Genomic DNA, 23314 nt, shown 5'->3' on the forward strand with positions numbered 1-23314 from the left:
ACATTGTGCTGTGTTGGCAAACAGCTACATCGGGGGACGGCGGCCATGAGTTCTGTTCGTTAAATCTGTCATGGCTGATGCAGACTTCTATTACATGATTCAGACCAACTTTGTAAATATTGCCATGAGAACTAAGTGGATCATAAACTTTACACTCAGGGTTTTGAGGTTACTCTTTGGAGTCCAGGGTAGGATTACGTACACTTTATATTCTACAGTCCATCTTGCCTCGGTTGATTTTCTTGTTTTCAGTACAACCTCATGTGTGCGACTGGTTATTTTAGTTAATTTGGAATTGGCCACTTGACAGCAGTGTTGGCTTACCCTCCCCCTCTCTCTTTGCAACCAAACTGCCTCTAATGCTTTGATTGAAAGATGTTGAGCTTTTTTCCACCAACAAAAAGGTGGTGTCCTTACATTATACTGTCGCCTTATTTAAGTTTCCCAAAACAGAGTCATCACTGCACCAAAATCGCCTACAAATGTAAAATAACGTCTGGTTTCACTTCACCAATTTACACCATTCAAAGACTTGTATGCAGTATGAAGTCGGCACTTTTGATGCCACTATTCATCTCCCGCAGATACGAAGTCATGGACTACTGAAAGTTAGACAGCTTTGAAGCAAAAGACAATAGAGTGGTTACCTTTTTTTGGCTTTGTTGGCTTATAATCTGCATCCCTGCCTTCCTTCTCCAGTTTCTCCTCGCGTTCGTTCCAGCGTCGCACCTGCTCCTGGCGCATCTTTAGAAACAGAGTCTTTTTCTGGTCGTCATTGAGAGCCTCCAGCACATCGGGCTCGATGTACATGTCGTTCAGGATCTGCTGCAGCATGGTGATGGCAGCTCGGAGCGACTCGGACAGTGGACCAGGCTGAGGAGGTGCAGGGAGGTAGTTTCTCCTTCCAGACAGTGGACTTATAGTTTCACGCTCTCATATCATCGTCTTTAATGTGCCAAAATCCTCTTGAAGGATGCTCCTTTGGATCACAAATTAAGTCCGGTGCACATCCTCGTACTTGAGAAGACAGGCTGATTCTTCTCTGCTGACGGCTTCTCCCACGCGATGAGACATCAGTTTCCTGTCATCATCGGCAGCGTCTATATACGGAAAAAAACAGACAAGCATTCTTGACGTATTTCATTCCTGTCACTTGTCAGCTTGAGCCTGCCAGAGCCTACATCCTAACTGCCCAGAAGGGGAGGAGATTCTTAAGGAATGGGACTGTTTCTGTCATCATCTTTAAGAGAAAAATAAAATCCCACCCCTAACCGATCCCTCCTCCTATTTCTTCCCCAAACCCTGACTCCATTGACTTTCACAATAATCGTGTTCTTTTTTAAATCAAGTTTCAACTTGCAAGAAGTAGACAAAGAGGGGCACTTACTTTTAAGAAGAGCACTAAAATGGACAACCCCCAAAATCACAGCATGGAGGCAAACAATGGCTTCCGCACAGCCAACAACACACTTGGAGGGAAAGGAAGCTCAAGATTGGAAACCAGTGAAGTCCTGATGCTGTTGAGATATTAACCGGTTAAGTGTGCAAACATGGGAATCTAAGAACGGGGGGAAAGTGGTAGAAAGAAAGAGCAAAAAGAGGAGTTTGCAAGAGGGTACTCACAGCAGGATGTAGACAGCTGCTCCACACCAGAGTATGCTAAGTAAGCTGAGAGCCTCCTTGTCTTTGTGTGTGTGTGACTGCGCTGATGACATCACAGCATTCCATGATGTTCCCTCCCCTCATCACTTTGAAGCCGCCTTTCTTGCCGGAGACTCTCTTTCTTTGTAACGGTCTACTTGACGCTGTCTTTGAAGATGTCTCTTATGAAGTGTTCTTTCCCACAGATATCATAATATAATACATGAAAGTGGATACATTTCAAAGACGAAAACCTAACCTATACTTTTGAAACCAAAACTTTCCCATGAAGGATTTCATTACTGGTAGAAGGTTGCTAGTAGCCTTTTTTTCAGCTTTAAAATAATCAAGAATACATACGAATGTTTTTACAACCTCGCCCCACCCATAGCGGCTGAGCATATCCCTCCCCTGTCACAGTCCTTGTCGTCATGGCCGCGGTTAGCTCTCAGGGTCCGCAGACTGCCTCTTTTTTCCTCACCGATTTAAGTTAATGTGTTTATTTTTCCATTATTAAACATTATGTTATAAAATGTGCTAACAACGCGATACAGCGAATTTTATGTACTGTATACAGGCCGACGTGTTTTGATTCACTTCCGCATTGCAAATCTCGAATAGAGATACGGTGGCCCTGAAAGAACATAAGACATCGTGTTGGAAAATGCCCAATGATAAAATGTTAAATGTATTATTTACAACGTTATCATTATAAAATCCCACTGAAATGCCCAAGAGGGTTAGTCATTATTGGATTGTTTTGTATTTTTGGGCATATCGAGGTATATATATATATATATATATATATATATATATATATATATATATATATATATATATATATATATATATATATATATATATATATATATATATATATATATATATATATATATATATATATATATATATATATAAATATATATATATATATATATATATATATATATATATATATATATATATATATATATATATATATATATATATATATATATATATATATATATATTATATATATACTACCGTTCAAAAGTTTGGGGTCACCCAAACAATTTTGTGGAATAGCCTTCATTTCTAAGAACAAGAATAGACTGTCGAGTTTCAGATGAAAGTTCTCTTTTTCTGGCCATTTTGAGCGTTTAATTGACCCCACAAATGTGATGCTCCAGAAACTCAATCTGCTCAAAGGAAGGTCAGTTTTGTAGCTTCTGTAACGAGCTAAACTGTTTTCAGATGTGTGAACATGATTGCACAAGGGTTTTCTAATCATCAATTAGCCTTCTGAGCCACTGAGCAAACACATTGTACCATTAGAACACTGGAGTGATAGTTGCTGGGAATGGGCCTCTATACACCTATGTAGATATTGCACCAAAAAACAGACATTTGCAGCTAGAATAGTCATTGACCACATTAGCAATGTATAGAGTGTATTTCTTTAAAGTTAAGACTAGTTTAAAGTTATCTTCATTGAAAAGTACAGTGCTTTTCCTTCAAAAATAAGGACATTTCAATGTGACCCCAAACTTTTGAATGGTTGTGTATATATATATATATATATATATATATATATAGTATAGGATTATACATAGGATTTCAGCAGGATCTACCCCAGTCTGCTGACATGCAAGCAGAGTAGTAGATTTTTGTAAAAAGCTTTTATAATTGTAAAGGACAATGTTTTATCAACTGATTGTAATAATGTAAATTTGTTTTAACTATTAAGTGAACCAAAAATATGACTTATTTTATCTTTGTGAAAATATTGGACACAGTGTGTTGTCAAGCTTATGAGATGTGATGCAAGTGTAAGCCACTGTGACACTATTGTTCTTTTTTTTTATTTTTTATAAATGTCTAATGATAATGTCAATGAGGGATTTTTAATCACTGCTATGTTGAAATTGTAACTAATATTGATACTGTTGTTGATAATATTCTTTTTTTTCTCACTACTTTTGGTTTGTTCTGTGTCGTGTTTGTGTCTCCTCTCAATTGCTCTGTTTATTGCAGATCTGAGTGTTGCTGGGTCTCATCGAGGGCGGACGCTCCCCTCTCCTCTCCCTTATCTCTCCTGCTTGCTTCTTTGTCTAGTCTTGTCTTAACTTTCTTAATAAATGATAAATGGGTTATACTTGTATAGCGCTTTTCTACCTTCAAGGTACTCAAAGCGCTTTGACAGTATTTCCACATTCACCCATTCACACATACATTCACACACTGATGGCGGGAGTTGCCATGGAAGGCGCTAACCAGCAGCCATCAGGAGCAAGGGTGAAGTGTCTTGCCCAAGGACACAACGGACGATAGGATGGTAGAAGGTGGGGATTGTTGCCTCTTTTTGCGCTGCTCTCCAAATCTAAACATTGGAACTATTTAACTGGCCTCAACGAAATTGACAAGATCTTGGGCAGCGCCTGAAAAGCTGCTGCCTGCCACCGTAGTCCCGACTCCCTCCCCTCTGTCGCAAGTCTCGAGATGTATGTTGTAATATGTATATGTGCTTTGCTATGGAGGTTTTTCCCCACTATCGACTGGGCCCCCTTAGGAGCCCAGTCTAGATTGTATTTTTTTTACTCATCCTTCCCCAGCGTTTACCTTTTTCCCATCTTTTACGGGGGCGCCTTGTGGCCACCCATCTGTAACCCTGTACACTGTTTGTTTGTCTAATCTTGAACGGGTTTGTGCTGAAAACAAAGTTTCGTTGTACTTGTGCAATGACAATAAATACCTACCTACTAAACCTACAATGAAACATGCTTTTATTTTGTGAAAGTATAATTTTGCGGTCATATTTGACGCACTCTGCTGTCACATTCCTGCAGTTTTTAGTGACCACCAGGCTCTCTAACACGCACCCGATGGCACAATTAACGTCAAAAATTTACACAGACCGACCAAAAAAAAAAAAAAGTTATTAACCTCATTTTGCCAAAGTCTTCATTAGCTTTGGACCAACAATCAGAAAAAATTATGACTTTTGTGTAAAGTATATCAACTGTGGTTGCTGCCTTCACTGTATTTGTAATCACTGTATGTATCACTCATTATGTTTTATTATAACTGATCTTTCTTTTTTGTTACATGCTAAGTGAGTAGGTGTACTTATTTTATTTCTGCACAATAACTCAGATAGGTAACACTGGTGAGCAGTAGAGAATATGGAGTGATTTTGGGTCCACAACATACTTTGTTGTATTTATTATTGCGGTATTTCTTGCCACTTTATGTAGTATATTTTTTTATGAGATTCCCAGTTAATTTTTAATCTATTATTACACCCAAAATGTGGTTTCTTTAACTCTTTCAATGTTCGTCTATTGGTATTTGTGTTTTAATTTCTCTTTTACTCTTACTGAATAGCATTTTTTTAGTTTTACTGCTATTCAAAGAGTATTTTTTGTCTAACCATCTCTTTATTCTTTATTAATTTCTTCTGTTATTATTTGTATTAGCTTTTGTGTGTTCTCTACTGAACAAAACACAGACATTGTGTTGTTTGTTTACCTCGCACACAACGGTGTAATCGGTGACGTGCCAGTGTTGTTTGCAAATCTTTACTTCCCATACTTGTCTTCTTTCCGGGTTGTGGGTAAAGCCATGTAAAAGCTTTCCACATTTCTCAAGGGTGGAATAGCCCCAATGTTGCAAAACAGGGGATTTTGACACGTCGAAAAACTAACAAGAAACAAGAAAGCGCAGCAGACACGTAGCCCATCCATCCATCCATTTTCCTCCGATTATCCGAGGTCGGGTCACAGTGGCAGCAGCCTAAGCAGAGAAGCCAACACTTCCCTCTCCCCAGCCACTTCGTCCAGCTCCCCCCGGGGGATCCAGAGGCGTTCCCAGGCCAACCGGGAGACATAGTCTTCCAAACGTGTCCTGGGTCTTCCCCGTGGCCTCCCTAGGGAAGTGTTCGGGTGGCATCCTGACCAGATGCCCGAACCACCTCATCTGGCTACTCCCGGTGTGGAGGAGCAGCGGCTTTACTTTGAGCTCCTCCCGAATGACAGCATCACCTCAAAGTTGGTAGCAGTCATGGCGCCTGGTAGTCACGTGAGTGCCTTTTGAGCAACTATTGAGGTGATTGCCTCAAACCGAGTTAGCCATACTCTCTTTATACATGACTCTGAACAGGCAACCTTGCCCTCACCTGGCAAATATTTTAAAGAAATCAACAGCTTTCTATAGGATATGGGGGGCCATCCATCCATTTCCTACCGCTTTTCCTTTTTGGGGTCGCTGTGGGTGCTATTTGGTCCTATCTAAATAGGACCAAATTCAATAAATATATCTTTAAATGTGTCATTCATCAATTTGAATTGGAGTTGAATAAATACATGAGTTATTAGAAGTTTTATTTATTAATTGAACGTAAAGTTACATTTAGTCATTTACTTATTTCATGACTGTATTATTTCATGATATGGATTTCATGATTTAATTATTTCAAGATATATCAATTTAATTAATTTATGTTTTTTTTATTCATTATTGTGATTATTTAATGATTTAATTAATTAATGGCACACTTTGGTAATTATTTGATGCTTTATTTAACTTTGTCCCATTTGGTCCTTCATCATAGGGGAGTACTTTTCAGTATAATGTATACAGTAGACCACTGTATAGTCACAATAATAAACTGCATTTAATTTATGCTACCAGTAATACCAGGGCTGCAACTCGTTCAAAACTTATTTTAATAGTCGACTAATCAGCCATTATTTATTTTCGATTAGTCGACTAGTCAAAACAATAATTGCTTATGATCTGCTGTACACGTTTATGAGTTTGACGTATAACTTATTTTTAAAACCTGTTAGTGTATATTCAATCGTAAGAGAAAAAAACACATAAATTACTGAGAAACTAATGGTTTTCGATTAGGATAGGATAAGACTTTATTTATCACACAATGGGGCAATTATGTGGTTGCGGTGCAGCTTTTTACATATGGTAACAAAAGTAACACATAATGAAATACAAAACATAAGTAATAAACGTGGATCAAAAAGTCTAGGGCCACATTTTTTACCCAGTCCACCCCTGATTGTCACAAGGAAAATCAGTCAGGTGAACAGTACCGTACACACACAGACTGATTATGTTAAAGAAACTAAACTTTTGTGTGCTCAGATGATCTGCTTTAAAGAATGACCACAGAAGTTTTCTTTGGCAGTCACAATGTAACTTATAGCCTGAATTTAACAGCATATCAACAAGAGTAATAGCATTGTACTCCTGTACTTCTTGTATTTTGTTGATTACATCCTGTCATTATTATTTAAATGTGTCTATGTTGATATGAAGGAGTTGTATTTCATTTTACTTAGTGCTCTTGTAATACATTTGGCAAGAGGGGAGCGAGCTAAAGAATGTAGAGAGAAGGGACAAACAGCCGACAGAGAAACAGAAAGAGAACAGGGTGAAGGCAGGAGTTGCATAATTTCGACCTCGATATTTGTCAAATCCTGGTTACGGCCCTGAATATCACAGGATTTTATCCAGTACTGTAGCTGCAATCATTTACCAAAAGGAATAAAAGTGTAAACATTAACCTTCCTGCCGGCCTATCAATTAAAATGTTATCAAGTGACTCATCAACAATACCAAATCTTTGCAGATTATTTTTCTAATTAATTGTGACCATTGCATCCCTAACAGACCCGTTGCAATAGGCAAACTAGGCAATTACCAATGGGGCCCAAGCATGAATTTAACCGCAACAAAAACTTTGAGATTCTATCACCGGGAAATAAAATGACAATATCAGAATAATGTCAAAAACAATGCAAAAATCCCCCTCCAGGGTCCCCTTCCAGCAGCCAAAAGTTTCATATGCACAATGACAATGAGGAATGAATTAATGACAATGACACTATAGCACAGTGCCAAAGACACTATTGGAGGAGAACAAAAATGTAGAAACCATAATCGAGTCTACATCCACCTCATCAAGGCAGCTTCATTCCACACTAGTGCTGATGCAACAGAAGGCTGGAAGTATCCATCCATTGTCTACCGTTTGTCCCTCTTGGGGATTATGTTTACTTTTTTGTTTGCCCATTTTTATTTATTTTGTTAACTATTTAAGAACCCATAATCATTTAAGTCCATCCATCCATCCATTTCCTACCGCTTGTCCCTTTCGGGGTCGCTGGAACCTATCTCAGCTGCATTCGGGCGGAAGGCAGGGTACACCCTGGACAAGTCGTCACCTCATCACAGTAATCATTTAAGTATACATTGTAAATGTTTTATGAATCTTTGCATATTTTATAATATAACATATTTATAATGTTAGGTTTATTTTCTGTCTTGTATTAATGTAAATTAAACTTTTTTTTTAGAATGTATACATATTTATATAAATATGTTCTATATAGAGAGACAACGGATTGAAGCATATCACACACAAATTTTTTCAGTCCTAAACATTTTTTATTAAAACAGGAATGTTTTATATAGAACATCCATCCATCCATCCATTTTCTACCGCTTGTCCCTTTCGGAGTTGCGGGGGGCACTGGAGCCTATCCCAGCTGCATTTGGGCCGAAGGCGGAGTACACCCTGGACAAGTCGCCACCTCATCGAAATAATCATTTAAGTATACATTGTAAATATTTTATGAATATTTGCACATTTTTATAATACAACATATTTATATTATGTTAGGTCATTTTTTTGTTTTGTGTTAATGTCAATTACATTTTTGTTAGAATGTGTACATATTGATATAAACATGTTCTATCTAAAACATTTATGTTTTAATTAAAAATGTTTAGGACTGGAAAAATTAGTGTGTGATATGCTTCAATCCGTTAAATATAATTAGGGTTTTTTGTGGGGAAGGGGAGGGGGGATTTAGGTTGCAGGTACCCCATTTGTCTAGGGCCCCCAAATACCTTGAAACAGGCCTGCCTAAGTACAATTCGTGATTGAAAAAAAAAATTCCATTCATCCATCCATTCATTTTCTACTGCTTGTCCCTTTCGGGGTTGCGGGGGTGCTGGAGCCTATCCCAACTGCATTCGGGCGGTAGGCGGGGTACACCCTGGACAAGTCGCCACCTCATCACAGTAATCATTTAAGTATACATTGTAAATATTTTATGAATATTTGCACATTGTTATAATATAACATATTTATATTATGTTAGGTTATTTTTTAGTTTTGTGTTAATGTCTATTACATTTTTGTTAGAATGTGTACAAATTGATACAAACATATAAAACATTCCTCTTTTAATTAAAAATGTTTAGGACTGGAAAAATTAGTGTGGTATATGCTTCAATCCGTTAAATGATTAGGGTTTTTTGTGGGGAAGGGGACGGGGGCTTGAGGGTTGCAGGTACCCCATTTGTCGATGGTTCCCCAAATACATTAAAACAGGCCTGCCTAAGTACAATTTGTGATAAAAAAAAAAAAATCCATCCATCCATTTTCTACCGATTGTCCCTTTCGGGGTCACAGGGGGTGCTGGAGCCTATCCCAGCTGCATTCGGGCGGTAGGCGGGGTACACCCTGGACAAGTTGCCACCTCATCACAGTAATCATTTAAGTATACATTATAAGTATTTCATGAATATTTGCACATTGTTATAATATAACATATTTATATTATGTTAGGTTATTTTTTAGTTTTGTGTTAATGTCTATTACATTTTTGTTAGAATGTGTACATATTGATATAAACATGTTCTATATAAAACATTTCTGTTTTAATTAAAAATGTTTAGAACTGGAAAAATCAGTGTGATATATGCTTCAATCCGTTAGATGATTAGGGTTTTTTGTGGGGAAGGGGACGGGGGCTTGAGGGTTGCAGGTACCCCATTTGTCTAGGGCAGTGTTTTTCAACCTTTTTTGAGCCAAGGCACATTTTTTTTTCATAAACAAAATACAGAGGCATACCGCCAGCAGAAAAGGTCAAACAATGAAACTCCACCAGGTTGTCGTGCTTTATTTTGAATTTTGAGTTTGTTGTTGTTTCCTGTATGTAGTGCTTTAGTTTCTGTCTTGCGCTGTTATTTTGGTGACTCTTCCTGTTTTGTTGCTGTTCTCCTGTAGCAGCTTCACCTTTCCACCTGCTTTGTTTTCGCAATCAAGACTATTTAAGTTCTGTGTATGCAAACCTTCTATGTGTGGAAACTGTTGATTGTCATGTACGGATGTACTTTGTGGACGCCGTCTCCGCTCCACACTCTGTAAGTTTTTGCTGTCGTCCAGCATTCTGTTTTTGTTTACTTTGTAGCCAGTTCAGTTTTACTTTTGTTTTGCATAGCCATCCCTATGCTTCAGTGCCTTTTCCTAGCGGGCCTTGCCTTTTGTTCATTTTTGGTTTAAGCGTTACATACCTTTTACATACCAAAAAAGGTTGAAAAACACTGCACTAGACAACGGCACATTATTATAATTATTGATTTGCAAAAAATATTTTTTGGACCAATTAGGTGAAGTTGCATACTTTCCCACGGCACACCAGACAATATCTCGCGGCACAGTGGTTGAAAAACACTGGTCTAGGGCCCCCAAATATGTGATAAAAAATATTCACAAGGTCCATTTCATGCCTGTCATTTATAAACAAACACTCCCCTCTAGCGGCCACTGCTAGACTAGCTGCATTAAATTACGTCACCAGAATTACAAAGCTTTGATGCCGGTTTGTAGTTCCTTGATGCAAAACATGTTGCAGTGGGAGAACGTTTGCTTTTATTCAAAACGTATTCTTTAAAATACCAATGAAGATGTCATTGCATCATCAGTATGCTCTTTATATAGCACGCTTTCATCTTTATAGTGAGTGTCCTAACTGGAATGGCTGCATTGGAATGAAAGTAGCAACAATCATGATTGAAAGTAATGCTTTATTTTACAGCCTGTTATGACACATACAGTACTGGAATGAAGAATTCTCTAGAAGACACAGCTATTTTTCAGGTGTTTCAATTTTCAATTTTTTTTAGGCTGTAAAATTAAGCTTTAGTAATTAGTATCAATGCGAATGTCAAAGACTGTGGGAAAAAAAACACTACATCAAAATCAAACATACTTATTCATCTGAATATAGTCGACATTTTGGTATTTTTCTTTAAACATTGGAATAAAAAAAAACTTAGTGAATATAGCTACTCTATAGGGCAAAATTAAACTCCAGATTTGTCATAATATACATAAGTTATATCCCATGTAAGAAAACAAAAAAATGAAATGTCCTCTTTTAAACAAAGGAGAGGAGATAATGACATTCTTGAGATAGTCTCAACAAAAGTATTGGGTAGGTGTTTTAGAACCTGCATGGGAAAGCAAAGTGCTACACGTACACACAACAACCACTGAAGACAGTTCACCAAACAACTTAAATGGAGACTAGACTCAAGCACCTTTTCTTAGCTTAAAGCTAAAAGGGAGATTCTTCACCAAAAGTTTTTTCGATGCACCTTCATTGTTCTGTTTCAAGTTATGCATGTGAACTTGACCCGCAGCGGCTGCTATCTATATCACCTTCTGTGTTCCTTCATTTTTTTTAAGTGCAAATAAACATGGATTCAGTCACATGCTTTGAAATAGTAATCATATATTTTAATTGATATACATACATTGCCACCGTTGGCACATACGGATATTGCACACAAGTCATGAAATGTTGCACATAAAAAATAGATATATTTTTTGTGGGCGAAAACATTCCAATAGTTTAAAGTGGAATAATGCTGAGAAGGTAAAAAAATAACAAATAAAAATGCTTGCTACTCTGTAATTGAGCGACAAGAGATGGGATAGGGGCGGCGATGGAGACTTGTCAACAACTATTTGCAATAAGTTCAGGCCACTCCTGCTGTTTAATGTGCTTGGTGCTAACTCCTCTGCATCATGGCATCCAGGTGACCTCCCCTCCCCTTCCATGTTTACATGTAGGCCGATACCTGGATGGCTGCGGGATTATAACGGGGAATAATGAAGGACAAACCCTTTTTTTTTTTTTTTTAGCACCACGAGTCGGGGGCCGAGACAACACGAACAAAAATGGAACCGAGACAACACGAACAAAAATGGAAGAGTTCAAAAGAAGTCAAACGTTTGCGATCCAAAGCACCAGGCCAGCGTGTAAGCATGCGGAGTGTGTAAGGCACCAGGTTGTTTTATATGCTGAAGAGGACGCTCCCAGTAAGCTTTCTATACCATATAGGCTCCAATAATAGGTGGTCAAGGACAAAGTTTGCTGGTTTCCAGTCAGAATGGAAGCAAACATCGAACTCAATGCTGAGGTAAATTGATCTGATTGTTGCCAGCTTCTCTCAACTCGACTGGCAAGAGTTTATAAAACTGCTATCACACATCTATGAGATGCGACAGAACTGGGCCGGAGCCGGTTGCTTTTCCGTGTGGCAGCCCAAATATTTACAAAAACACAATCGAATCACACCCCCCACCCAACCCTCCCAACAAATAGCGGGCAGAAGAAGTCTCCTTCCTGACACTTCCAACACCAGCAAAGCCTTTGGGTGGACATCGCTCAGGAGTCGCAGCTGAGCGTCGTGCAATACAGGCAGATACTAATATGGAAGGGTCCTTGAGACAATATTTTGGGAGGCCAACGAAATCTGAACTTTTTAAGTGCGGACAATCATGCAGCAACAGCACGCCTTCATTGGCACCGTTTGTAGACATTTCAGTTCTGGCCGATCTGCTTTTTGGTGGCGTATGCTACATGTTGTCATTTCATTGCTCTTTTTTTAGTACCTTTTAAACTCAACACATTGCATTAACGACGACACACGAAGTAGTCCATTATATATCCATTTGCATGGCAACAATTTCCACTGAAACAAGATTTACAATGTCTTTGAATGCCTCGGGCAAATGTCAACACGTCATGAACCACTGACCAGGTCGATATTGATTTGTATGCGATGCATATTGCAAGACATATAGAGAGCACTTGTTCCTATTTTTCTTTTAAACTGGATGGTTTCTAGACAGTTTTCAAATCAGGCTTAGCCCTCATTTCAATTGATGTGTAAACACATTTCTAGTCACAGGTAAAGGTAAATAAGATGGCGAGAACATGTGACAACCTTTTTTTTCTTTTTTTTTATAAACTTTCTGAATTTTGGTTTCAAAAAAATCAGATTTGTGCTGAAGTTAGCTTACATGGAAAAGGGAAACGCTTACTTTAGATGTCCGCAAATCCAGTCGGACGTTGCAAACACTTTTGTTTTTAGCTTTTAACTGGTAGAAAAAGTTCTATCTCTTGTTAATAATAATAAGGGGAATAAACACTCAGTTCAACATTGTCAAGTAGGAAAACAATGTTCAAATATGTTATTACTTTGTTTTAGCAGCCAGTTACTGTATTAATGGTGGGTAAGTGGGGGTAACATCCAGCGATGAGTGACAACATGTCAGAACTGTCAGCTTGTGGAGGTTTCTTAAATTGTGGGTGATGCTCCCTTGGAGTTAAACCGTTAATAGTTAGATTTCTTTTATACAGTAGATATTTTCTGGTTATTCTCACGACTTGGACATCAATCCTCGTCTCCATCATCCGCCTGCACCTCCTCTTGCTGCTGCTGCTGCTGCAGCTCGCACGCTCGCTTCTCCCGCTGCCTCTCCTGGATCTTCTTCATCTCGTCGGCGTACTTGCAGAATGTACTCCCGAATTTGGCCCAAACTTTGTAGGGCACCGTGATGGAGTTGCGGTAGGTGGGCTTGACCTCGCTCACCCGCATGAACACGCCGTACTTGTTGGAGCCCACGTCGAAGAAGAAGCGCTTGTTGTCCACAGTCATCGACGAGCCCTCCGGCAGCTCCGCGGGCTCCTCGTCCACGCCGTAATCGTCAATAAGTTTGGCCAAAGCGTCGCGGAACTCGATAAGTCCCTGCGCCGGGAGCGCGATGGTCTGGCCCTGCGTGGACCCCAAGCCGGGCCCCCTGTTCACGGTCTGCCGGATCCTCAAGAACCGTCCCCGCTGGTTCTCTTTCAGGTCCATGTAGTACTTTCGATTCTCCCGCACTAGGAACTCGCTTTTCAGGGCCCGCCGCGGCTCATCCTGCACCATGCCCGGGTTGCTGGGACCCAACTGGGCGTAGTGTTCGATGAAGTCCCCCAAGTAGTCGCGGAACTCGACCGCCACCGACATAGACAGCGTGAGGCGGCTCTTGTTGCCACCGGCCCCGACTTCGGCTATCTTCAAGAAGCGGCCTTTGGCGTTCTGTTTGACGTCTAAGTAGAAGCGTTTGTTTTGGATGTCAACTCGCTTGGACGCCAGCTCCTGCGTCTCATGCTGGAGGCCGGAAGCCGAGCCCGCCCCTCCCGCTGTAGCGTGCATGGAACCGAAGCCTGGGCCCGTGGCTGCTCCTCCCTGCTCACTTCCACTGTCTCTGTCCGCCATGATGCTGCCTGCCTGCCTGCCTGCCTGCCTGCCTTCTCTCTCCGTCTACCGCAAAGCCTCGGCTAGTCACAGTCAGCGACGCAGCTCTCGCGAGATCTGCCGAGAGGTAAACAAAAAGGGACAAGATTAGCATTAGCATCCCCGGACGCCGTTTTTGACAGCACTTTAAAAATGGCTACCACCAGTAAGTGATGCTATATATCAAGTGCTTATAAGGATTGGACAATTGACTCCTGTATATTCGCTCTATCATACCGTTTCGCTAACAAAACTACGTTGCTAGCCGACTACAAGCGCTAAATACTGCTAACTGTAGCTAGCCTGACGTGCTAACTGCCACAAGTAATGACGTTTATTATGTTTGACGAAAACACCAGCACCGAGTCCAACCTACCTCCATTTGCGAGCTAGAGAGCGAAAGGACGTAATACACAAATGTGCATTAACGTTCCCTGCAAGCACCTTCATTCAGAGCAACGTCCTTGCATAGTTGTGTTGTTTTTGTATGTGTGACGTTAGCGCTCTGCGTGTGTGCTTGGTGTAATGTATGCGGAGTACTACGTGGAACCACGGAAGGACTCAACAATACTGGCCGCTTCTTTCACTAAGGACCCTCAAAATACTTTTTTATTATGTTGCACCTGACACTTTTTGTGTTGATCAAACTGTATTCATCGCACATTGAGAATACATGTTATGCAAGCCAATGAGGCTAGTCTTCTGAAAATGTAGTTTATGGGGAAATATGTGTAAATACAGACTATGTTAGTGGTTCACTCTACACCACCTATGTCAAACTCAAGCCCAGATCTGGCCCGCTACATCAGTGGTTCTCAAATGGGGGTACGTGTACCCCTGGGGGTACTTGAAGGTATGCCAAGGGGTACGTGAGATTTTTTTTAAATGTCTGTCAAAAAGAACTGTGAAAAGAAATGCAACAATGCAATATTCAGTGTTGACAGCTAGATTTTTTGTGGACATGTTCCATAAATATTGATGTTAAAGATTTCTTTTTTTGTGAAGAAATGTTTAGAATTAAGTTCATGAATCCAGATGGATCTCTATTACAATCCCCAAAGAGGGCACTTTAAGTTGATGATTACTTCTATATGTAGAAATCTTTATTTATAATTGAATCACTTGTTTATTTTTCAACAAGTTTTTAGTTATTTTTATATCTTTTTTTCCAAATAGTTCAAAAGACCACAACAAATGAGCAATATTTTGCACTGTTATACAATTTAATAAATCAGAAACTGATGACATAGTGCTGTATTTTACTTCTTTATCTCTTTTTTTCAACCAAAAATGCTTTGCTCTGATTAGGGGGTACTTGAATAAAAAAAATGTTCACAGGGGGTACATCACTGAAAAAAGGTTGAGAACCACTGCGCTACATCATCTGTAAAAAAAAAACTCTTGTGGATGTACTACCAGTCTGTGCTGGTTGCCAGTGTTTTGTACTACATCATAGACTGGAGAAACTGATCAGATGGGCCGGTTCTACGAATAAAACTGGACTCACTGGTGACGGTGGCAGATAAGAGAACTGTGGAAAAACTAGTGAGCATCCTGGATGATGCCAGTCACCCTCTGCATACCGTTATCAGTAGCCAGAGGAGCCTGTTCAGTGCTAGACTGCTTCATCCCAAGTGCAGGACTAGTAGACTAAAAAACTCCTTTGTCCCACACGCCAAGACTGTACAACTCCTCTCTGGGGGAGGTACTAGGATGACAGTAGGGGATGCAAAACAATAACAGTGCAATACTTTTTCATAACATGGTCACTACTGCCTAGTTTCTCTTGTTATATTCTTATTTTACTGTTATATTTTTATTTTCGTTGTTGCTTTTTATTTTTATTCTATTGTAATATTTTTCTATTTTGTTTCTGTATTTCTTCTTTCCATTTTGACAATAAAAATACACAATGCACGCAATTGCATATATTTATATTATTTATTGTATTTATTTAAAATAATTTAATAATGCAACAAATAACACTATCATTCAAACGTGTTTAGTTATAATATAAAACAATTATAAGTATCTGCTTGGCTTATGATTTCAAAGCAAGTTTTTCATCAAATTGTACACCGTAAAAATGACGATAAGTTATACAGTAAAAACTGGCAGAATTTTACCTTAAATTATTGTACCGTTTTCCATTTACAGTAATACGCTGTAAAACCACTGTAAATGTTACAGTAAAAATAGCAACTGAGCTGCCAGTTTTTACTGCAAAACCTAAAGTATGTTTTACATGTTTTACAATCAAATGCATAGGCAAATGTATGTTAGTATCATAAGGTGAATCCTTATACATTTATATTGATAAATTACACGGTTACAAGTGGCAGTCATAACTGCGCTGTGGCCCTCAGTAAAAAAATATAGTTCCACATCCCTGATCTATACACTGTCAATTAACATTCACTATGCACTGTAAAGCCCTCCATTCATCCATTTTCTACCACTTGTCCCTTTCGGGGTCGCGGGGGGGGGGGGGGGGGGGGGGGGGGGGGGGGGGGGCCTGGAGCCTATCCGCCCGACTGCACTGTCATGATTTAACCAACATTAACATTCAGTACAATAAAGTTAAAGTTAAGTTAAAGTACCAATGATTGTCACACACTCACACACACACAAGGTGTGGCGAAACTATTCTCTGCATTTTACCCATCACCCGTGATCACCCCCTGGGAGGTAAGGGGAGCAATACGGTTTCCCTTTACTATTTTCTATTCATAATTTAATATTTATATACAGACGCTCTGTAGGAAAACCTAAATGTGTACTGCAGTCCATCCATCCATCCATTTTTTACCGCTTAAGATGTACCTTTTAAAAGCTTAGAAAAAACTTAAAGGGGACCTTTGATGATTCCAATGAAGATGTAGCCGGAATCAAAGTAGTATGAGGAGACTGTTCAATCATAGAAAGCAAACAATACGGCAGTTATGGCTACAATCAAAATATAGTATCCATCCATCCATTTTTCTACCGTTTGTCCTTCTCGGGGTTAAATAGTATACATTTGCAGTATATCCATTTTTATTGTAATAAAAATGGATATACTGCAAATGGAAAGTTTATTTATAGAGCACAATTCCTACACACGGCAATTCAAACTGCTTTACCGAAAATTTAAATAAGGAAAAAATATAAAAATATTTCAAAATAAAATCAGAAAATACAATCATAAAAACAATCAGAATTAATTAAAAGGGCTGCAGACACTCGAAGGGCTTCACAGAAAGCTGATCACTTTTTCACTTTTGTGTATGAAAATTCAGTAAAAAGATATCTACAGTAGTTTTGTCTACAATAAATGTTGTAAATACATATTCAAGACTTTCTGTACCATAAAATCAAAGGAAACTTCTAGGTAAGATGTATGATATTGCAGTTATGTCCGGTCAAAGTCAATTAGGCCTATACAATACTCTGTTTACCTTAACTTATAGAAACACAACTTAGGTAAATACTAATGTACAGCAGTTATGTCTATAGTCTTAACTATGATGTACAGGAAAACTTAAGATAAACTGCAGTTATGCCTACGATTAAAGGAGTCAATGTAGACTTTTATACCAGGAATGACAGGATAACTCATGCATGCATATATAATGCCGTTGTGTATATAATTACATTTTAATAAATATTATGCAAGGCTAACTAAATCATCTACCGTACAAGTATAAATACGCCTTGCAGTTACAATTAAAGTAGTCAACGCAATCTGTGTGATTTCTTTAATTGGTTCAACCTGTTTCAAAGAAACCTGTTTATAGACAAAACTGGTTATTGAGAGATTATAATTTGTTTACATTGCTGTGACTTAATATGTAATATTTAAAACGAAATATGTTCTCATGTGCAAAGAATTGGTTGTAAAAGAATACAATTAAATTGTATTACTTTCAAGTAAGCTGTGTCTATACCCGCGACCCTAAGGAGGGTAAACAGTATATGGAAAATGGATGGGTGAATTAATGTTATTATAATATTAATCAGGAATATTTAATATAATTTTAAGAGATTTTATTTTTTGTATTTGATCACTCACAATATAACCCGTTGTGAATTTAAATAAGGAAATGCGGTTAAACCTTATTAATTAACTTCTAAGAAAAATGGCACCGATTAACCGATTGTTTTATGATTTGTGTGTGCTCATAATAACAAATGAAATGTCCAAACACATTTTATGACTTCTATGTGAGCCATTGCAACATAAAACCCGCATTTCCCCCTCTAATCCATAACGGGGTATAAGGTGGCTGCAGCTAAGAGCATCATTGTAGGCCTCAAAGATGCACATTAACCCTACAATGGAAGCATGCGTTAGAAAAACATTGTTTTTCATATAGCCTGACGATTGAATTATTAGGTAATGAGCAGCTTTGCTTTGAAAATAAAGAGAATCCAGTTCCACAAGCCATGTCTGACCCGTTTGTATGTTTTGCAGGCTAATATCAGAATGTATTACGCACTGAAGAAAAACGAAACAAACGTCATGATGGAATAAAAAGCGTTGTTTTGCATTTGTACATTATTTTACTAATTTGCATTAATTCCCCTGACACCCTAAAATTCCATTCACTTGTTAACTTTTATTTTTTTTAGTGTCTATATAGTATATTATATAAAAACTGTTTGCACGTAAATACATATCATTGCAATACGTTTTATTGATATTGTATAAGCTGTTTTTCACGTTTTATATATAAAAAAATAAGCTGTATTTGTTGTTTTACCAAGGCTTTCGATTTATAATTTGTTGAACCACATGGGCAACAAGTAAAAGAAAAGTTAACTATTTCATCACCATACAGTTTATTTATTAATACAAATCTAAGAGGGCGGAGATGTATTTATTGCACATTTTTGTACATTTTGTGTGCTGCTATGAAGGCCTTGACGAGCTCTTAATAAAATGTATTTTGTTGTATTTAATTGGACGCATGCCATGTTTGTTACATCAAATATATGCAGATATGTTAGTTTACATTTATATTTGTTGTGGATGCAGTCATATGTGTTACTTCAAATATATAAATCGGTACTTGCTTTCAGCTTGATGTGACGTCACAAAACATTTGCAAAAGGTTATACGAGCACAACGTTACAATTTACAACCTTACATAGTCTATACATTCAGACAAAAATATTTTTGGGCTGTTGATTATTAACTAATCGTCGTTTTCCGTTTTATGAGAGCAAAATAAAAGTTATATTGGACTTTTTAACCAACTTGAAGCGGCCGTTTTTTACATTATTGATCTAATTTTTCACCATTTCAGAGGATATTTAAATTTGCTTTTTTTTTTTTTTTTTTTACCGCAGAGACAAAGCCAAAAGTGTAACCCACATATGCGCATATAATGTGCAGGAAAACGAAATTAATAAAGAACATCAAAGTATAATACATTATATTTGAAGTATAACAATGACAACAATACAAATCTTAAAAACACTATATTTAGTACTTGGATCTTTTTTTCTAGTTTATGCAATCAGTTAAATGAGGCAGCAGCCGTCATATGACCTAATATTAACACTTCCATAACTGCTTAAATGTTGCCTTTAATCGGACGTCGTGGAACTTTTTAAGAATCTGCAACATACACTTTTTTTCGAATTATGCTACGCAATGTGATTTTCCACGTGTGACACACGACAAGAGTGTGCGTGTGTATGTGTGAACTCTGCAAAACATAACATGCTAGGTGCACGTTAAAAAAGGCCCACTGTGCACTTCGAATGGCGTTAAGACTGCAAAAAAACAGGCTAGCTCCTTTAAACAAAACCCAACCTTACCCTTTTTTCACTCCTTAAAGCATCGACGGCGTACAGACAGACGAGCCAACGAAGTAAGCCGAGCATGAGGGCCTCTGCTCGGTTATCGGCTTGTCCAAGGCGTCGGTGTGCTGCCGGGGCTCCCTCCCAAAGATGGACCAGGCAGGAACGGCGAGTCGTGGCACAGAAGGAGAGGGACACACGCACCAAGCAGACGGCGTGATGTCAACACGCAGGAGCTGCGTTCTGTGGGCCCTGTCTCCCTCTTTTGGTCATGTGGTGGTACAGCAGCATCGCCTCCTAGGGTCACAGGTTTGGAATGAGAAAGTCGCACATGCTCATTTCACTTTAATAGTGATGAACATTTGACTACACTTGAACATTTCTCAGTCAACATGATATTTTTTTTGTTAATTTTATCTTATTTATTATTATATAAAAATATGTTTTAGTATTGTTATTGTTCATGTATCATATAATACTAGTCCAGTGGTTGTCAAACTTTTTTTCCACCAAATACCACCTCAGAAAAAACTCGGCTCTCGAAGTACAACCATAATGATCAACATTGAAATATAGTAGCATAGTAGGCCTAAGTATTGATTAAAAAGAAAGCAGAGATTTTATTTAAAAAATAGATATTTTGGCAACTGTATCATTATACACCATTTGAACACTAACTGTCTTTAAATATAGGAAAAACAACACTGACAAATGATTCTTTGGCGCACCCCTAGATAGAGCCCGTGTTACACTACCCCAGTTTGAGAATTACTGCCTACTTTTAGACACTATGATTTGCCTGAGCGGCTAGGAGACACCGAGAGCAACAAGTGGTAGAAAATGGATTAGAAATGATAGATTGAAAAAAAAAATAAAAGAAAAAAAAGAAAAATATATAAATAAATAAATAAATACAAATAAAAATTTACTTGGGACTTCCCGTGGGCCGGATTTTGGATGCTGGGGGGCCGGATCCGGCCCGCGGGCCGTAGTTTGGGGACCCCTGGTTAACACAATGCCTAAAAGGCACTCTTATGACAGTAAAACTATCCAACACGTCTGTATATTGTCATTGAATTCATTACAAAGCTATAACAACCATGCTCTTTTTTTTACAGCACTGTCTACACATGTATAAAATCACAGCAAATTACTGGATAATAATTGCATTACTTTCACAGTAATGGGCCAACATAACATTTACAGCAATTTATTGTGAAATATCTTTAAAATTGTTTACTGTAAGTGCAGAGCTGTGATTCTGTGGTTAATTACAATGAAGTTACAACTACTTCACAATTGTGATTTTTACTTGATTATAATACAATTACTATATCAGACTCACAATCATCTTTTTTAGCCAAGTTGCTGTAACTTTACAAATGTGTTCATTGCACAATTGCATTGATTGTTAATTACTCCTTCTGTTTAACAGCGTACTGCACTTACTGTACAAAGAGAGTGCAACGTAGTCTACAGAACCCCTTAAGAGACGAATGCAGTGTGAATTTACTTTAATTTGTAGGACTATGATTTCAGTATCTTACTGTGAAATAACAGTTAATTGCTGAAAAATATAATGATATCGTAATTTTTACAGCCATTTGTTGTAATTTTACTGTAAATTTTAATCACAGTCTTTCATTTGAAAAAATCCTGTGAAATCCTGGTTACTCTTTTCAGTGTGTTTTTTTTAATCTAAAGCAGCATGTACCAAGAAGATGTCAAACGTGCTGCAGCCAGCAGATGTCACTGTTGGTAAATCTTGACAGTACCGCATTTGGCATAACCAGTATTTCCACTTACAACCATATACTCCTTGTTTTAAAGTACTTAATGTGCATTAAAATACATTTACGTGTTTACGCGAAACTTCTTGTTTAAAGCACGTTGACGCTGCAACTATAAAAGTAACTTTCTCAAACAATAGCAGCAGACTTGGTATACAATGAGAGAGATGTGTATAACCTGTGGTCCATGCACACCTCCCACCCTCCACCCTCCCCACTCTCCTCCTTTTGGCAATCTGCTCTATTTTCTGTCGGTCTGTATGTCAGGGGGGTGGGAGGGAGCCGCGGTGGAAGGCGGCGAGCAGGACCACACAATTTTTAATACTCGGAATCAAACCTGCGCTCTCTTTCCCCCCCATGCCCATGCCTGTCGGATGAGCAGAACTCCTGGGCCACTGCAGCATTTTTGGCGTCTTTTCTCGCTTCAGCTTCCGACGCTCTCACACCCCCCTCGCCCCCCACCTCCTTACTGCAATATTTGGGCAAAGATAAGAGAGTCAAGGCAACCATGGCAGCATAGGAGGGGGCATCCTCAGCCAATTCCTCGCTCCTCCTATATATCTACGATGCCTTATTCATCGCATTAGATTGGCGAGCCAGTAGCATCCTTCTATGTCGCAACGCCGCACGCCAACCCGTCGGAATTAAGCGGGAATCGAGCAGCGGATCCCGATGGCATGGACACTTATGCGAGGTCCGCCGCGCCGCCGAGCCACTGGAGCCACCTCGCCGCCTCCTCACCCCGCAGCCCAGCACCGTCGCCATCGCCCCGCCGCCCCGCCGCACCGCCAGCAGCCGCCAGCGAGCCACAGCAAGCGGCATGAGGCTTGAGTCGCTCGCACCTCTATCCATGCTGCTCATCGGGGTCTCAATCGCCTGCTACCCCCCGTCTTCGGATTCCCCGCAGGACCGGGCGTACAGGTCGGCCGTAGTGATCGAGGGCAAGGTGCAGTCCACGCCGGGAGGGAACGCCTCCGCCGAGCCGCCGCCGCAGCAACAGCAGCAACGTGTGCACATCAAGGTGCTGGACGTGTGGCCCCTGCACAGCGGGGGGCTGGAGCCCGAGCAGCTCGTCACCGTGCTGGGGCAGTTCGGGGCGAAGGCTCCGTGCGCCGACGTGCAGAAGAACCGCAAGTACATCTTTTTCATGGAGCCCACCGAGGCGCCGCTGGTCTTCAAGGCTTCATTCGCGCCCCTGGACACTAGCAGGAAGAACCTGAAGAAGGACGTGGGGGGAATCCTGTGTGAGGGCTGCGGTAAGTAAGATGGTGTGATGTGGATTTACCCGGAAGAATACTCTGCCGTATAGCAATGGGGCTTCAGGGTGCACCCTTGAAATGTGTCTCAGTGTGTTGCACAAATATGCCTTAGAGGCGTCTATGCAGCAATTTTCCTCAACTCTCGCAGGTTCCTATAGACCACGTGATCAATCAAACTCTTCCTCTCTGCTCGGCTGCATCACACATACGCCTCGCACTGTTGCTTGTGTGCCATTGCACTTTGTGCGAGTCAAAACTATCTGCATCCTGCAACATAAACCCCCACTCCACCGTATGGAGCATCTCTGAAACACCCCGGGTGTCCTCTTGCACACCGCAATGCTACATTTATGTCATAATTGGGCTTGGCTCCCGTTTCAGGACCAGGGACAGCGGCCAGTGTCACTTCTATAG

At 39.5% G+C, this 23314-nt stretch overlaps 3 protein-coding genes across 8 annotated transcripts in view; 1 reads left to right on the plus strand and 2 right to left on the minus strand.

Annotated features, from left to right (window-relative positions):
• Nucleotides 1-2196, minus strand: part of zgc:100829 (uncharacterized protein LOC445149 homolog) — a 45176-nt gene extending 42980 nt beyond the window's left edge. The window contains exons 1-3 of one of the 3 annotated variants that reach the window (XM_062048624.1): nucleotides 1624-2196; nucleotides 1388-1517; nucleotides 648-1100 (exon numbers count right to left, since the gene is read on the minus strand). In XM_062048624.1, the coding sequence (XP_061904608.1) occupies nucleotides 648-834 (187 nt within the window). In that variant the 5' untranslated portion in view covers nucleotides 835-1100; nucleotides 1388-1517; nucleotides 1624-2196. The remainder of the gene's footprint in view (nucleotides 1-647; nucleotides 1101-1387; nucleotides 1518-1623) is intronic. The other 2 variants (XM_062048623.1, XM_062048625.1) reach the window with 2 other exon arrangements.
• Nucleotides 2197-12083: 9887 nt separating this feature from the next.
• puraa (purine-rich element binding protein Aa) lies at nucleotides 12084-20587 on the minus strand. 2 transcript variants are annotated; one of them, XM_062048629.1, is made up of 2 exons: nucleotides 19870-20587; nucleotides 12084-14142 (listed from the first exon to the last, which is right to left on the minus strand). In XM_062048629.1, exon 2 carries the CDS (start codon nucleotides 14044-14046, stop codon nucleotides 13180-13182), a length of 867 nt encoding a protein of 288 aa, XP_061904613.1. In that variant the 5' UTR covers nucleotides 14047-14142; nucleotides 19870-20587; the 3' UTR covers nucleotides 12084-13179. The 2 variants fall into 2 exon arrangements, with proteins under 2 accessions (XP_061904613.1, XP_061904614.1); XM_062048630.1 differs by lacking the exon at nucleotides 19870-20587 and adding an exon at nucleotides 14441-14609.
• The window catches only part of nrg2a (neuregulin 2a), a 236785-nt gene continuing 227610 nt past the window's right edge, over nucleotides 14140-23314 (plus strand). For all 3 annotated transcript variants that reach the window (XM_062048627.1, XM_062048626.1, XM_062048628.1), the window contains exons 1-2: nucleotides 14140-14230; nucleotides 19890-22897. In XM_062048627.1, coding sequence (XP_061904611.1) covers nucleotides 22462-22897 — 436 coding nt within the window. In that variant the 5' untranslated portion in view covers nucleotides 14140-14230; nucleotides 19890-22461. The remainder of the gene's footprint in view (nucleotides 14231-19889; nucleotides 22898-23314) is intronic.

This window comes from Entelurus aequoreus, linkage group LG05, assembly GCF_033978785.1.
Source record: "Entelurus aequoreus isolate RoL-2023_Sb linkage group LG05, RoL_Eaeq_v1.1, whole genome shotgun sequence".
Classification (NCBI taxonomy): Eukaryota; Metazoa; Chordata; class Actinopteri; order Syngnathiformes; family Syngnathidae; genus Entelurus; species Entelurus aequoreus.